At 48.4% G+C, this 15,454-nt stretch overlaps 2 protein-coding genes across 4 annotated transcripts in view; one reads left to right on the top strand and one right to left on the bottom strand.

The window, feature by feature from the left end:
- The window catches only part of cdh23 (cadherin-related 23), a 201,967-nt gene that overhangs the window by 44,537 nt on the left and 141,976 nt on the right, over window positions 1-15,454 (bottom strand). The window contains exons 26-36 of the mRNA XM_029254210.1: window positions 14,674-14,822; window positions 7,930-7,990; window positions 7,414-7,562; window positions 6,465-6,600; window positions 4,378-4,766; window positions 3,498-3,599; window positions 3,163-3,165; window positions 2,660-2,809; window positions 2,190-2,318; window positions 1,474-1,602; window positions 98-325 (exon numbers count right to left, since the gene is read on the bottom strand). Coding sequence (XP_029110043.1) covers window positions 98-325; window positions 1,474-1,602; window positions 2,190-2,318; window positions 2,660-2,809; window positions 3,163-3,165; window positions 3,498-3,599; window positions 4,378-4,766; window positions 6,465-6,600; window positions 7,414-7,562; window positions 7,930-7,990; window positions 14,674-14,822 — 1,625 coding nt within the window. The remainder of the gene's footprint in view (window positions 1-97; window positions 326-1,473; window positions 1,603-2,189; window positions 2,319-2,659; window positions 2,810-3,162; window positions 3,166-3,497; window positions 3,600-4,377; window positions 4,767-6,464; window positions 6,601-7,413; window positions 7,563-7,929; window positions 7,991-14,673; window positions 14,823-15,454) is intronic.
- LOC108925818 (uncharacterized protein C10orf105-like) lies at window positions 8,916-14,429 on the top strand. 3 transcript variants are annotated; one of them, XM_029254212.1, is made up of 2 exons: window positions 8,916-9,051; window positions 12,525-14,429. In XM_029254212.1, exon 2 carries the CDS (start codon window positions 12,536-12,538, stop codon window positions 12,965-12,967), a length of 432 nt encoding a protein of 143 aa, XP_029110045.1. In that variant the 5' UTR covers window positions 8,916-9,051; window positions 12,525-12,535; the 3' UTR covers window positions 12,968-14,429. The 3 variants fall into 3 exon arrangements, with proteins under 3 accessions (XP_029110045.1, XP_029110044.1, XP_018593594.1); XM_029254211.1 differs by having other exon boundaries at window positions 8,916-9,245; XM_018738078.2 differs by having other exon boundaries at window positions 8,916-9,266.

Below are 15,454 nucleotides of genomic sequence, written 5' to 3'. Positions count from 1 at the left end.
TCGTTTTCTACTGGTCCTGCAGCCCTCACTCAGACCTGAGACCCATGTCTCTGACTCTTTCTCTCCTGAACAAACACATAGACTCCAGAGTCCTTACCGAGAGTGGCGGCGTGCCGTCGTCCTCCACGGTCACAGTGAGGTGGTACTGCTGCTGCCGCTCACGGTCAGGAGGGGAAGGCCGGGTAACCATCTCGCCAGTGACGCGGTCCATGCGGAAGGTCAGGTCCTGGTTGCCACCAGTGATGTAGTAGAAGAGCATGGCGTTGGAGCCGATGTCACGGTCAGTAGCAACCACGCGCAGGACGGACGTGCCACCCCCTACGTTCTGGGAGCAAAGAAAGCATCCTCGATTCAATCTTCTCATCACCCACATCAGGCAGCAGTTTCCTGCCCATGTCCAGGAGCTCCCAAGCTGCATAATAAAATTTGCTCTGGTAACAACTTCATTATTTGGCTTTCAGAGAATAATTATTTACATTTCAAGGAACTCTTCAAAACTAGAACTGGACCAGGAAGTTTTGCATGTGTCTCATCATTTACTACATTCAGGACCAGTGAAACCAAACCTAAACATCAAAGGGCACGCAATGCTGCAAAATCCTGCCCAGTTCTTCAAGTACATGATCCAGTAGAGCTTACCACAAACCTGGATACGGGTATTTCAGAGATCCTTCTAGAACCTATTCTGCTCAAAACCGACTCTGTTTATTAGAACTGAATAGCACAAAAAAATAACTCGCAGTATAATTAATTCGGTGCAACACTTGTTAATGACAAACATGACCAGAAACATGCAGCTTCTTTCCAACAATCTATTCAAGGAGGACGCACTAGAAGCATGAGGAAAAACTGCAGAGGGGTTTATTGTTTGTAAGCTGAGCTTGTATTTCATTCTAAGTTATAGTTATCATCAAGTTATTTGAAAATGCCAACAAAGAAAAAGCTGTAAATTCCACAATAAATTGTTTACAAAGAGACACAGCATAATGTGCGGCACATCATGGTTTCTAAACGGCGAAGTCATCTATCGGCTCAAGAGCGAAACATAAAAGAAAAGTGAGAAAATACCAAATGAAATTAAGCGTATTTATCGAGCTCAAGTATTCAGGCTTAATTAAATCCCGAATGTGCTCAGCTCCTAGCAATCAACACTAATTAGTGATATCAATTAAAATGAGACAAAATTAACATAAGAATATTGTTGCAGTGTATAAGAACTGCATGATACGATTCAAGATGAATAGGAAGGCAACAGTAACACACTTACAGGAAACCTGTATCTGATATTAAAATACGAGATGACCATTTCGGCATCAGTACACGCAGTATTGCAAGTGTATGTAACAGGATATTACCAGCTAAACGGTGAACCAATGAACAAATGAACCCTTCTGATAACACGATACGACTATGGTTGAGTAGGAACTACAGTGTTGCGTGTGTGGGTGTGTGTGTGTGCACAGTTCAGCTCACCTCGCTGATGCTGACGTTGTAGCCGGCGCGGCTTTCGATGACCGGGACGTTATCGTTGACGTCCACGATGTTGACGGTGAGAGAGAGGTCCGTGTATCGTGGGGGGGAGCCATTGTCCATGGCCCTTACCTGCATGGGTAGAAGTGCAGCCACACCCAAACAAACAAAAACACACACACATACACACCGGGAAAAGAGAGAGGCACAAAAAAATACACAAGAATAAACTGGCCATAAGAGTTACCCCCACGTATGACCCCGAAACACTGCTGTGGTTGAAATCTCACGAAATGAATAATACACACGATGGCCGGCGGATAAAACGGATCACTTCTGACCCACTAACTTTACTTTTTAATAAAAATATTTAACGAGCATGGATTCATTAGGGGAACCGAAAATATCCATATTGATCGTTTCAACCGGACAACGTGAAGATACACGCATGAAACAACTGGTAAATTAAACCAAAGCACAAAAAATATGCGTAGTATAAAATAGTTTTGCAAAGTACAAAATTGCTAACATGTGAGGATCTATTACTTGTTTTGCAAAAATAGAGCTTAAAAAAGGGTCAGCGAGGCAATGTAAACTGGATTTTTGGTTTGCGGGCAAAACGGCTAACGGGTTGGGGCAAACAGAGGGCCACATGGTGGCGAAGAACCCCCTGTCTGTCACTGTCTGTCACCGCCATCCAACACACTTTCCCCCCCGACCTTGAGAAGGTAGCGGTCGATCGTCTCCCGGTCCAGGCCTGCGTTGACATACACCTCCCCGTAGGTGTTGTTGATGGTCCGGATCTCAAAGACGTCCCGCATGTTGCCTGCCACCAGCGTGAAATTCACCTAAAAACAAGAGAAATCACATTTCCGCACGTTTCCTCCCTCTGCTTTCCTCTTCTATTAGGCAGGACACTGCTGTTGAGCACAAATGTGAAATTTTATTAACATCTTTTCCGCTGCAGTAATCATTGCTCTCTTGTGCTTGTTGTAAGGATCCCCAACATGCGCTAGTCTTCTTGGGTACGATACAGTCTATGAACTGTGGAAACATTAAAAATCGTAAGTCGAACCATCGTAAATCGAGGAGCATCTATAATCAAAACTCAATTAATTCTTTTTTTAACCACCTCTCCTTTCCAGATCCCTCCTCTCCACCTTTCCCTCATCCTACCATCCTTCCCTACCAGGCCGTTTCTCCCGATGTCCTTGTCTCGGGCCAGAACCACCGCCACTCTCCTCCCGATGGGAGTGCTTTCCGGGACATCCACGGAGACGTCTGACGTGATGTCAAACTCCGGGCTGTTGTCATTTTCGTCCAGTATGGTGATCGATACCTGATGCGGAAGTGCAATAGCGAGGGGAAATTATCCACACCAATATAAACACTGCGAGTGAACAATTGAAAATTCAATTCCCTCCTGGAAACAATGTTATTTTCATACGACTTGCAGCACAGTAATAGCAGATCATTTTTACACTTACACTAAATAGACTTTTTCCTTTTCTGAAAGTTTAATATTAAATCTGAACTCTGAAAACACACACACGGGCTGAAAATAAAAAAAATATCCAAGCAGCCGTGAAGCAGGGAAAAGGGAAGAAAAGTGCTCGACTCAAGGCTGAAATTAAAAATAATGCTTAAATTAGCAATGAATATTCAGGTGAAAACAGTCAATGAGAGTCTCACCTTCTGTTAGTCCAAGGCAGAATGAAAAGGAGATTTAAAAACAAAAAAGAAAACATTATTATAACTATTAGCATATAATGCATTTTGGAAAAACGGCTCTGATGGCATCTGATTTTCCATTTAATTCACCGTGTGTTTTGTGGTATTGTATATCAGAGTAAATATAATCAGGAGACGGCCAGTTTCTTTCATGGAAAATGACACATTTAAACCATAAAGACTCCTGTAAACATCAGAGCGCGCTCCGCGTAATAGGAAATATCAGCGTTAATCATCAGTACCACTACAATTTCAGAAAAGGCTGCAGTAAGACCACTGGAGCGTTTCGATTTTACCACAGTCGAGTCCTTCTTTGGTCCCCCGTCGTCGGCAACGACTGTCAGGGTGTAGAGGTCTCCGTGCTCTCGGTCCAGCAACCCCGTAACCGTGATGCGACCCTGGAGGGCAGACAGATCGGGAGAAGGGGATTTTAGCAAAGAGGTAAGAATGTAAATGAATGAAAGGAGATCCGTTGAACAAAATAACTATGGAGGATAATTAGGGAATGTAAGAAAGGGAATTGTGCAGGACCCTATAACAGAGTTATTGTGGGCCTCAGCTGGGCATTTAACTCCAAACTTTAGTCCATAGACATGCTGTTCAGGTTCACTCATCGTGTCTGTGTGTGCTCCACTGATGTATGGATGAGTGACCCATTGTAAGTAGTGTATCTGGATGCTCTGGTTTCCTCCCACGCTCCAAAGACATGCTGTTCAGGTTCACCCATAGTGTGTGAGTGAGTGACAGAGGGAGTGAGTGTGTGTGTGTGTTCCACTGATGTATGGATAAGTGACCCAGTGTACGTAGTGTATCTAGCAGTGTAAGTCACCGTGGTAAATAAGGTGTGTGGGATGGTAATAGTACATAGAGTTCATTGGAAGTCGCTCTGGACAAAAGCATCTGATAAATGAATAAATGTGATGTAACTGCTACATTCTGGTTTCAACGCTGAACGAATACATTTAAGTAATTTTCTCGACTCTTGGCGTCCGGAAAGCAGGTGAAGCAAGCAAGGTGCAAGTATCGGCCCTGGCGTATACAGATCTTTCATGAGGTTATATGATTCTGTATAATGATAGAATAACACAGTAATATTGTTGTAATTATCATCATTCCTGTTATGACTGACTCTGAAGCATGGAGACAGGTAGGCAGCACCCAGGACCGCCGACTGACCGTGACGCTGTCGATCTTGAAGAGCGCAAGCGCCGCCGGCGACGTATCCGGGTCGAAGCGGTACGAGATCTGGTTGAGGTTGTCGGCGGACTGCGCTCGCACTTGAACAACCTCCGTGCCGGTGGCGATGTTCTCGCGCAGCGAGGCCTCGTAGGCGGCCTGTAGGAAGGCCACCGCTTCGTCCAGCTCGTTGAGGAGCGTCACGTACACGCTGCAGTAGCTGCGGTGGAACGGGGGCGCCTGGTCCGTGGCCGAAACGTTCATAAGGTAGCTCGTCTTGGTCTCGTAGTCCAGGTGGTCCACCGTGGTCACCAGGCCCGTGCTCACATCCACCTCGAACTTCCTGTCTGAACCCGAGACCATGGCGTATGCCACGGCCCCCCCGTCACCTGGCAAAAACAGCAGGAGGAGATAATGTTTTTATGGCGACATCCCGTCTGGATACTGCAACTCTCTCCCGTGTGGCCTTCCTGCTACTGCCATCAAACCTCTACAGCTGATACGGAACGCTGCTGCTGCCCGGGTTGCGTTCGACTTGCCGAAGCGTTCCCATGCATCTCCTCTACTCGTTTCTCTGCAGTGGCATCCTATAGCTGCCCGGATCAAATTTAAGACCCTGGTTATTGTCTATAAAGCATCAGTAGAGCTGCTCCAGATATCTACAGACCTGATCATCTACTACACCCTACGCTCTTCCCCATGTGTCCGCTTGGCGGTCCCACAACGAAAGGTAAAGCACAGAGGTTTTGAGTTCTGGCTCCGTTGTGGAGGAAAAACCTCCCCCCTCTCACTCAGAACTGCTGAATCCCTGTCCGCATTTAAAAAGGGTCTTAAAACTCACCTCTTCCAGACTTGAATTGTCCATCATCTCTTAAGTTCATGTAAGGTGTAAATGTTCATGTACCTGGATAAACCTTTACACAGCTACTCCTGTACTGTAACATAAAGGTTTATGTATACACACACACACACACACATTTTCAGAACCGCTTGTCCCATACGGGGTCACGGGGAACCGGAGCCTACCCGGTAACACAGGGCGTAAGGCCGAAAGGGGAGGGGGACACACCCAGGACGGGACGCCAGTCCGCCACAAGGCACCCCAAGCGGGACTCGAACCCCAGACCCACCGGAGAGCAGGACCGTGGTCCAACCCACTGCGCCACCGCGCCCCCTGGCGATAGAGGTTTATGTATCTCAAAGAAAAAAAAAAAATTACTAGGAAGGTGATCAGGAATCGTTGATGTTCGGATAAAGTTTTATGCAGCTGCTCGTGTGATGAACGTTGGTTCATATGGTGGAAAGAAACAAACTAACTGTACTTTAGAATCATGGATCTGCATCTAAGTGTCTCTTCCTGCTCATGTAATGAACACGTTGTATTTTCTTTGAGATGTTCGTCGCTTTGGAGAAAAGCGTCTGCTAAATGGATACATGTAAACGTAAAAGTCAGAGACCCAGTCTTATCAAGATTGTCACATGGTGATAAAAATGCAAAAAAAGGCGAAATGGGGCGACAACAGACATGGAGGTGGATAAACACACGGATATCGATGTTTCTGGCTGCAAGATAAGTCTGCTGTTGCACATTTGGGAAACACACTCAACCTGATTTACTGCAGTAAAATATACCGCTGCTTATATGGGCAAATCTGTAAATAGTGTTAGATGAAAGTGTTAATGAGAAACAGTAACATTGAGGAATAAGAAACAAGAACGATAAGGAAAAGCAAAACTTGTAAGGAGAAAAGTCCTAAGGCAAAAGCCCTCCGGTCCCAGATAAGGCACAGCTATGGAATTTGCTAGAACCGTCCCCCCCCCGCCGGAGTTCCGCAGGCCTCGTTCACACTTAAGTTATTGCAAGCCTCTGTTCAGCACTGGATACATTGAAAGGGAACCAAAAGAAATAAAAGGCAAAAATGTCTTTCGGGGAATCCTCCACCGTTATTACGAAAACGGAACGGAAAATGACCGACGTGCTGCTCGTCTTCGTCGACCGCCGGACCACTGGGCCCGGCTGCTTCGGAAGGAGATCCGCGTTGCTGGAGACGAGGCCTGAACTGACGCCACGATGCCGGAATGAGTACCTGTGTCCGGATCGGAGGCCCGGACGACGATGACGGAGGTGCCGACGCCAGCCGTCTCCCTGAGGCCCAGGCGGTTGTACTGCTGCTGGGTGAAGACCGGGGGCTCGTCGTTGACGTCCTCCACGTACACGATCACCTGCAGGGGAGGAACGGCGGCCAATGTGTCACATGGCCACAGTGCACTGGTTTCACCTCACCTGACACACACACACACACACACACACACACACACCCCCACCAGTATGTAGTATCACATCGGGTTGCAAGATCAGAGCACGAGTCTCACTGTTCTTCTTTTTTCTCACTTAGACGTGGTTAACATGGTTTTACCCACCCACCCACTCAGCTGCGTTTTAACTTTATTAACTGCACGTCTTTAATCGTACAATATAATAGTAACACAAAGTATACAGCTGCCCACATAAACATCCACACCCTGCACCGCAACACACATACACACTCATATTATACATGTTTGTGGAGAGATAAGTGTGCTTTCTAAGGATACATTTTAAATGTTTTATATATATATATATATATATATGATCATTACCACTACATTTATATTTATTCATTTAGTCATTCTCCAAGTGCGGTATGTCTATGTCCGAAAACAATACAAAACAACATTACACCACTGGGCAGATCGATGTGGATGCAGAAACGTGTTTCATAAACCAATCAATTTGTCTTATGCAACCATATAAATAAGCATGCATTGTACACATAGATGCACGTATATATTTTTTCAAACAGGTTACACAGTAAGGGTAAACAAAGGGACATGTCCCACTGAACTATTGCCTCTCCACTTCCCTCACAACCTTCTTCCTCTGTGCACTACCCTTTTCTCCACCTCCTGCTTCGGTTTTGACTCCAGTTACTTAACACATAGGCTCCACCCCCTCGGCCCTGGCTCCGCCCCTCGGCCCAGGCTCCGCCCCCTCACCCGCACAGTGCTCCTCATGCTGCCCTGGTCGCTGTTGTAGGCCTCCACCTCGAGCACGTGGGAACTGCTGGTCTCCCGGTCCAGAGCTCGTTCGCCTCTGGTCACATGACCCGTCAGCTCATTAATGCTGAAGAGACGGTTGCTATTCCCTACGACACAGACACGATTCACATAAAGCAAAATCCTGCTCTTCATAACAACATCAGTGCAACTGCAACACATCATGGATATGCTTGTGAATGTACCGTCACTGTGAAATTGTGCTTTAAATCATATTTTGTGTTATGACACATATAAGTCGGTTGCATGCACAGCTGTATAAATAACCTCTAGGGTCAAGCTAATCGTTAAAAGGCCATATTAACAGTTTTCTGGGTCACATTTGAGAAGTGGCTTTTTGCTATTTTTGTTTATCATCAGTTTGTGTGTGTGTGTGTGTGTGTGTGTGTGTGTGTGTGTGCATGCATATATATACACACACACATATTTTATATATATATATATGTATGGTCTCACCGGACAGTATCCTGTACAGAACTCTGCCATTTTCCCCCTGGTCTGCATCTGTGGCCTGTACCTGCCAACACACACACACACACGGAGCAACATCAGAGCTACATTAGTGTTACACATAAGCAGAGACAGCCATGAGAAACATAAACAAAGGCTTTTGGTGAAACATGAAGCTGTGACTCTGCACGCACGCCCCTTTCCCCCGGTCTAAACTACTGGGTTTCTGTGGTGACCTCTCCTTCAGCAAGAGTTTCTTGGAAACTGGAAACCAGACTGGGGGGTTGTGGGGTGCAGGAGGTCGGAACAAAGGCCTGGGCACCTCTGCTGTGTCACCGGTTCCCCATAGAGCACACCGCCGCCGCCGCCGCCACCGCCGCGTGTCATTAGTGCGCAGAAACCTGACCTAACCACTTCCTTTGAGTGATGGCAGCGCCAAAGACACATGAGAGGTGATGAGACCCAGGAGAGCTGTTCGGTCGCCTAACAGTACCAAACAGTGCAGCGGAGCCCTAGCGATGGGCGGGGTGGGGGTGCAAGAATGGCACGAGAACCACAGAGTTACTTTAATAGCGAGAGAATTCTACGAAAACAGGACAAGAGCGGTTTCAAAGCCAACGGTTCCAAACATATTATTCCGACGTATTTCCTTATGTATTTAGGCTCCTGAGCTCATTATATTCGCAACGATGTAGTTCCTACTCGACTTTTTTCGACGTGAAATGGCAAGGCAGGTGTGCATTTGCTGCCACGCGCAGCGCAAAGACTCCGTGTTCATATCCGCATCTCCACGCGTCGAGTGTAACGCGGAGCACGGCGGAGGAATGCGCCGCAGGGCCGCGCGCTCACCCCATCGCAGGGAGACCCCGGAGTGGTGCGGGGCCCCGTTTTAGCCTCATTAGCCTGAGAAAGAGATGTGGGGGGGTTGGGAGGGGGGTCACGCCGGGTGCCGATGAATGAGACAAGGCAGACTGTGCCACTGCAGCGACGGCAGGGGTGTGCGCGCTCGGAGCCGTGCAAAAAAGTGCAGCAAAGAGCTCAGAGCGGAAGAGGCGACAGTCTCCGCTTGCAAAGCGCTGCCATCGGTTCGAACCGCACGAGAAAGGTGTACGATTCACCGAGCACAAGGTACGTTTCCCTCCGGAAGGGGAGGGATTAATCGTAATTCCTTTTCCCTTTGGCCCTGCTCTCCTGAGTCGCCCGAGACCCCCCACCCACCGCCCCCAACCCCCCAAACCCCTCACTTTGTTACCCAGAGGAGAAGTGCCAAGTGGGGAGAAGTAGAGAAGGGAAGGAATCGAGAAGGATAATCCAAAGATCAAGTGAGTCTGACGGATCGCGAGGTAAAAAAACGCCGCTGCGTGTTGGATGCTGGGTGTCGTACAAACCGAAGGTCGAGGAACGTTTCGCCGCTTTAACGCGGGGCTGTAGGCCTGTGCGTAGCGCATGTGTGTATTCCTCTTTCGAACGTGCAGGCCCATGTGCCTTTGTGTGTGTGTGTGTGTGTGCGCGTGCTGCACGTCACTGTAGGGCCCTACTCCTTGCTGGAGTGCGTGAGCGTGCCACCTGTTTGCGTGTGCAAAAAAGCCGAGGAGAAGAAGCTCCTCGTTCGCTAAGCCCAGCGGGACTTTTTTCCGCTTGACCACGAATGAAAATCATCCAGCCGATCTGCGCATGGCTCTCAGCGTACACACAAACACACTCGTAGCTTAGCCACTGCAAGTGTGTGTTGCTGCATGACAACAGTTACATGTATTTATTTAGCAGTCCTCCACTGAACTCTATGTAGCGTTACCAGCCCACACACCTTATTCACCGCGGTGACTTACACTGCTAGATACGCTACTTACGCTGGGTCACTCATCCATACATCAGTGGAACACACACACACACACACACACACACACACACACTCCCTGTCACTCACACACTATGGGGGAACCTGAACAGCATGTCTTTGGAGTGTGGGAGGAAACCAGAGCACCCGGAGGAAACCCATGCAGACACGGGGAGAACATGCAAACTCCAAACCTGAACAGCATGCCTTTGGACCACCGGAGCTGCACGATGCCACAACTCGCATTTAATGCACTTTTACCAGTGCATGTGTGTGTGTGTGTTTGAATGTTAAGGACGCAGCGAGGCTGCTGCAGGCGTGTGTATATGCAAGTGACGGAGAAAGGGCTGGTCATTATCGCGGACGCATCGTGGTGCTGGGTGGCAGGATGACTAATGAAGTGAATCTCTAATGAGTGAACTCGCTCAAGCGGCCTTTCCGCCGCACTTCTGGCATTTTGTCTCCGAAATAATTTTACATCCCAGTGTGTTTCCCCTAAACCGATAAGCCACGCTTTGTTTCCGCCGAATTAGAGACGCTGACATTTACAAACGCCGCTGCTTAGTGTGGGAGGTGGGGAGGGGTTGTGTGTGTGTGCGCCGTGCTCTTCGGGAGGGGTGGGTGTGAAAGCGTGGGAGTGGGAGGGTCGTGGGGGGGTGGTGGTGGTGGATGGAGGGGGAGGAGGGTAATTCATTTTAGTAAAGCCAATTTGTAAAGCACTTCAGAAATCCTGTCAAGCAAGGAATCTTGTTTGGTCATTTATTTAGTTATGGTACACATGCCTGAAATGTCAGTCTCTCTGTGTGTGTGTGTGTGTGTGTGTGTGTGCGCGTGTGTGTGCGAGAGAGATTGCATGATTTTGCATGTGTTTGCTCAAGGAACTTAACCTTCCAGGGCATGAAAGTAGCAGCTAATTTACTCCAGAAGCAACCTGCCATATGGGTCCAAGAACAGTCAATGTGACCACAGCCGCTATATATGGATTATAGTAACTATTTATCAATAACTGTGGATGAATAATATTATTCATCAGTAACTGCTTGTCCAAGCCAGAGTCGGGGTGGTCTGGAGCCTATCAAAGAAGAAAAGGGTGTGGGGTGGGGTATACCCTGGATGGGATGCGAGGGTGATCACACTCAGTCGTTCTCTCTCTCTCTCTCTCTCTCTCTCTCTCTCTCTCTCTCTCTCTCTCTCTCACACACACACACACACACGCACGCACGCACGCACGCACACCAGACAATTTAAAGTCACTAGTTTTCGGGAAACACATTTTTGGACAACGGGACAGAGACCACTCCGAATTCAAACCCATGTTGAAACCCGGCGAGGGAACCGGCCCTCCCAGCTTCGCCCCTCATCACAATAAAAATAACCAGATCTGCATTAATTTAATAATTCATTCATTTTTTTCTTTGTCTATATTGTTAATATTCACACATTTCAGAACCGCTCATCCCATACGGGGTCACGGGGGAACCGGAGCCTACCCGGTAACACAGGGCGTAAGGCCGGAGGGGGAGGGGACACACCCAGGACGGGACGCCAGTCCGTCGCAAGGCACCCCAAGCGGGACTCGAACCCCAGACCCACCGGAGAGCAGGACTGTGGTCCAACCCACTGCGCCACCGCACCCCCTTAGTTAATATTCAGTCAATATTAATTGTAAATACAGAATGGTTTGTTTGGTTGATTTTATTGAGGAAGTGTTGATGCACTCATAGAGCTGACCTTTAACCCGTGTGTGTGTGTGTGTGTGTGTGTGTGTGTGTGTGTGTGTGTGTGTGTGTGTACAGCACATAACACGGCGGGGGTTAACCCTGCAATGGAAGTTCTTTAAATCAGAACATATTTTAACGGAATCAACACTATTTGAAATGTGTACAGTGGTCAGCAGCGTCCAGGTTATACAGGTCAGCGGAACATCAGTTCGGACCCACAGAACCACCTGGACAAAACCGCTCCTCTGCAACACACCCCGGTGTAAGTGTTCCCCAGACACACATTCTGAAACGAGTGCTCCGGGTTATCACTAACAATGTGCGAGAGAGGAGCTGTGGAAGTTCGTGGTTTGTGAAAGTGTGACGCAGTCGCACACACTGCCCCGAGGTGTGTGTGTGTGTGTGTGTGTGTGTGTGTGTGTGTGTGTGTGTGTGTTTGAGATACAAGACTCATGCAACACCCTGAAGCATGTGCAAATGCCAGTACTTGAAACCCTTCAGAAACCTCCCACAACAAACTTATCCTGAAATAAATGTTAGAATATATGTAAGAAAATTCAATATGTATTATGTTTAAGAGGGAAATATGTAAATTTGATGACCAGGGAGACGCTTTGACGTACACGCATGCCGGAACGCACCATGTGTCACTCATCCAGGGGCTGCTAGCACAGTATTCACTGACTGATTTCAACATTTTGCTTTCTGGCGGGTCTGGGGTTCGAGTCCCGCTTGGGGTGCCTTGCGGCAGACTGGCGTCCCGTCCTGGGTGCGTCCCCTCCTCCCTCGGCCTCGCACCCTGCGTTGCCGGGTTAGGCTCCGGCTCGCCGCGACCCCGCTCGGGACTAGCGGTTTCAGACATTGGTCGGTTGGTTCGTTGTTCCAGTCCAAGGAGGGAGCCTGCTGTTGTACACTGGAGCGTGGAACTCAACCTGAAGTGGTTCGGTTAAAACGTCCTGCCGTACGAATGCCTGATATGCAACAGTGATACTTTCTCCCTCCTAAATCGTTCTTTTGCTTTTTTTTTTTCCTTTTAAATCGAGATCTATGAGCAATGAACGTCCTGATGGTCAACGCGTCCACCGTCCCCTGGACCGAGATCCCGTCTCCGAGCTTTTCGAGCCCAGCCCCCACCGCCCCGCTGCCCCCTGATGCGCACACTCCACTTCCCACCATCATCGTCGTTTTTTGCCTCTTCGTTCTTTTCGCGAGCTGCACGGCGTTCCTGGCCATCTGCAGGCCTTCTGCGGAGGCGGGTCTCCCTGACGGCGGGTGCGGCTCAGCGGAGGCCCTCCCCTGCAGCCCTTCCCTTTCCAGCGAGCCGGAGCTGAAGCTATGGAAGCGACTGGGCTCCGTCCGTCGCTCCTTAACCTCCTCCTTCCGACGCCCGCCCCAGCGCCGCCCCGACAGGAGGGCCTCGGCACCCACCCCCACCCCTCCCCACCTCAGCGTACCCTGCCTGTACGACCACGCTACAGAGATCTGACCGGCGCCCTTCCCAGCGACCGCACGCGGCCTGCTAAACTGAACCACAGGGGCCAACCGTGGAGTCCAGAAGATGCCGTCTTGATGTGTGAAAAGACTGATGGGAAATGAAGTTCAGAGCCAGTTTAGAAAACACAATGACTACTGCCGGCATCTCGAATCCTGTACTAACTTAAACTAAGTACTGTACTTAATATGGATACATAGTATTGACTCGCTTGTATGATGAGGCTCGGTAAGAACCAGCAGTCGTGACCTTAAACGTAAATCAGGATGCCTTTTAGTATCACTTCCACTCCCTTCATCCTGGAGTGAACTTTTTGACTTTGGAAGGAAAAGTCGACCGGCTTCCTTTCCATATTTTCATCACGGCAGTTGCACAGGTCCCCCGTACGATGGCAAGCGTACTACCTCCGAGCGTTACTGTTACCGTGCCTTCACTCGAACGACACACTCTGTGCATGTACAGTGGTCCCCCCTCATCCGTGGTTTCAGTTACACGCGGTCAACCGCAGGCCAAAAATATTAAATGGAAAATTCCAGAAATAAACAATTCATGTGTTCTAAATCGTGCGCCGTTCTGAGTAGCATTATGAAATCTTGTGATGAAATCACACTAATCATCCCTTTGTCCAGTGTATCCACACTATATCTGCTACCCACCCGTTAGTCACTTAGTAGCATCTCTGTTGTCACATCGACTGTCGCCGTATCGCAGTGCTTGTGTTCATGTAACCCCTTTTTAAATAATTTAAAAAAAAAAAGTATATATCGGGTTCAGTATTATCCGTGGTTTCAGGCATCAGCTGGGGGTCTTGGACCATAACCCCCGCGGATAAGGGGGGACTACTGTACAGATATGTAGATCACCTGGATGATCCACATCGCCTTTTTGAACGTTGCCCAAGGTAACGTCCCCGATTCCACATCTGGTTCCGTCGGCACATTTCACGTTTTATTTGCTCCACTTCTCACCGTGAAATGACGCGCTCGACTGTTTACAGGGCACCTGTCGAGACCTCCACCCGAGGGGGGCAGATGTTGTAAACAAACTCCCCGCGAACACGGTTCCCGCGTCCTGGACTGCACCACTCCACCGCGCTTTCGGGGGCGTCATTCATCAGAATACCTGTGAGAGAGCTGTGCGTTTGCTCCCCGAACAAGCGCTACGCCACACAGACCTCCATTGGATACGCAGTTTTTTTGCTTCAGAAATATTAGGAATTGACCCTTTTGATAAGAGTCAAACATCTTGTTTTATTTTTGTGCGACACATTGCTGGAAGTTATAATGGTTCAGCTCAGTGCTTTGACCTTCTGCCTGGCTCTTCAGCACATTAACACTGTTGATAGTTGACTCGTTGCCATGGTTACCAGCCCATTCCACCCTGAAGCCTGGTGTCGCTGCGCATATAAGCCACTTCGGGTGTGTGTCCGTCATGTGTCTTGTGCAAACTCCCTACGTGCTGGTTGTAAATAAAGGTTAATAAAATTCACTTTTAAACAACTTCTCTCTCCTTTCCATTCTGCACAGTCAACAAAGTGGTGACTGCTTTCACTTTCTACATGTTAAGCATCCATTATGACATCAGGAAAAATTTACAACAGCTTTGTCTTTCACCATCAGTCTTTTTGCAATCAACCTCTTTACTCGTTTAATAATAATAATAATAATAATAATAATAATAATAATAACAGAAGTCCATACCTGCAGAAGACTGGTGCCTTGGGGAACACTTTCTAGGATGCTGGTCTCGTAACTGTTTTGCAGGAAGATGGGCCGGTTGTCATTGACATCGAGAACCGCCACGTACACAGTCGCCGTTCCAGTCCTCCTGCTACCGGCCGGTCCGTTGTCTGGGTGAAGACGTTGAGGAGAGAGTGGAATTATGGGGAGAAAATTAGGCTTGGCCTGACACCGAGACACGGCCTGGGAAATCGACAATGACGAGGGCGGCATAAAAAGCCTTGCTTTACCTATCCCAGTGATAGCATAGAGAACCAGGCTGACTTAGTTCCTACCAAGTGTCTGATTTTTCTTTTAATCCTTGTCCTTGGTGCACCAACTTGTAGGTAGCCATACAACGTAAAGCACCCTATCTTGTCGAAACACATCATTTAGGAACTTAAGACGGTCATTTAAATGACTTTACAAAAGTATTCAAATGACAGAGCGAGTTCTCTCATCGGTGGGGGGGGGGGGGGGGGGGGGGGGGTTTGGGGGGGAAAAAAAAACAGAAGGAAAACACACAACCGAGACCTGAGTTTGACACTCAGCCCGTATCACGAGATCAACTGAAAGGCAAAGACTGATTTTCAGGGTGAAGAATCACGGGGGGGTCACCTTGATTTATTGCACATGAAAGATGAGCAGCAAGCCTACTGAGCGACTGAAACATAAACAGGAAAACCTCAAAGGCTTTTTAACACACTTTGCGAAACTGAGGCAACTGCAAAAATCACAAGTCCAAACTAAATTTGCATGCATC

The sequence above is a fragment of the Scleropages formosus genome, chromosome 8 (assembly GCF_900964775.1).
Source record: "Scleropages formosus chromosome 8, fSclFor1.1, whole genome shotgun sequence".
NCBI classification, from domain to species: domain Eukaryota; kingdom Metazoa; phylum Chordata; class Actinopteri; order Osteoglossiformes; family Osteoglossidae; genus Scleropages; species Scleropages formosus.
The sequence above is the reverse complement of the archived record's forward strand: the minus strand, read 5'-3'. Positions and strand labels throughout refer to the sequence as shown.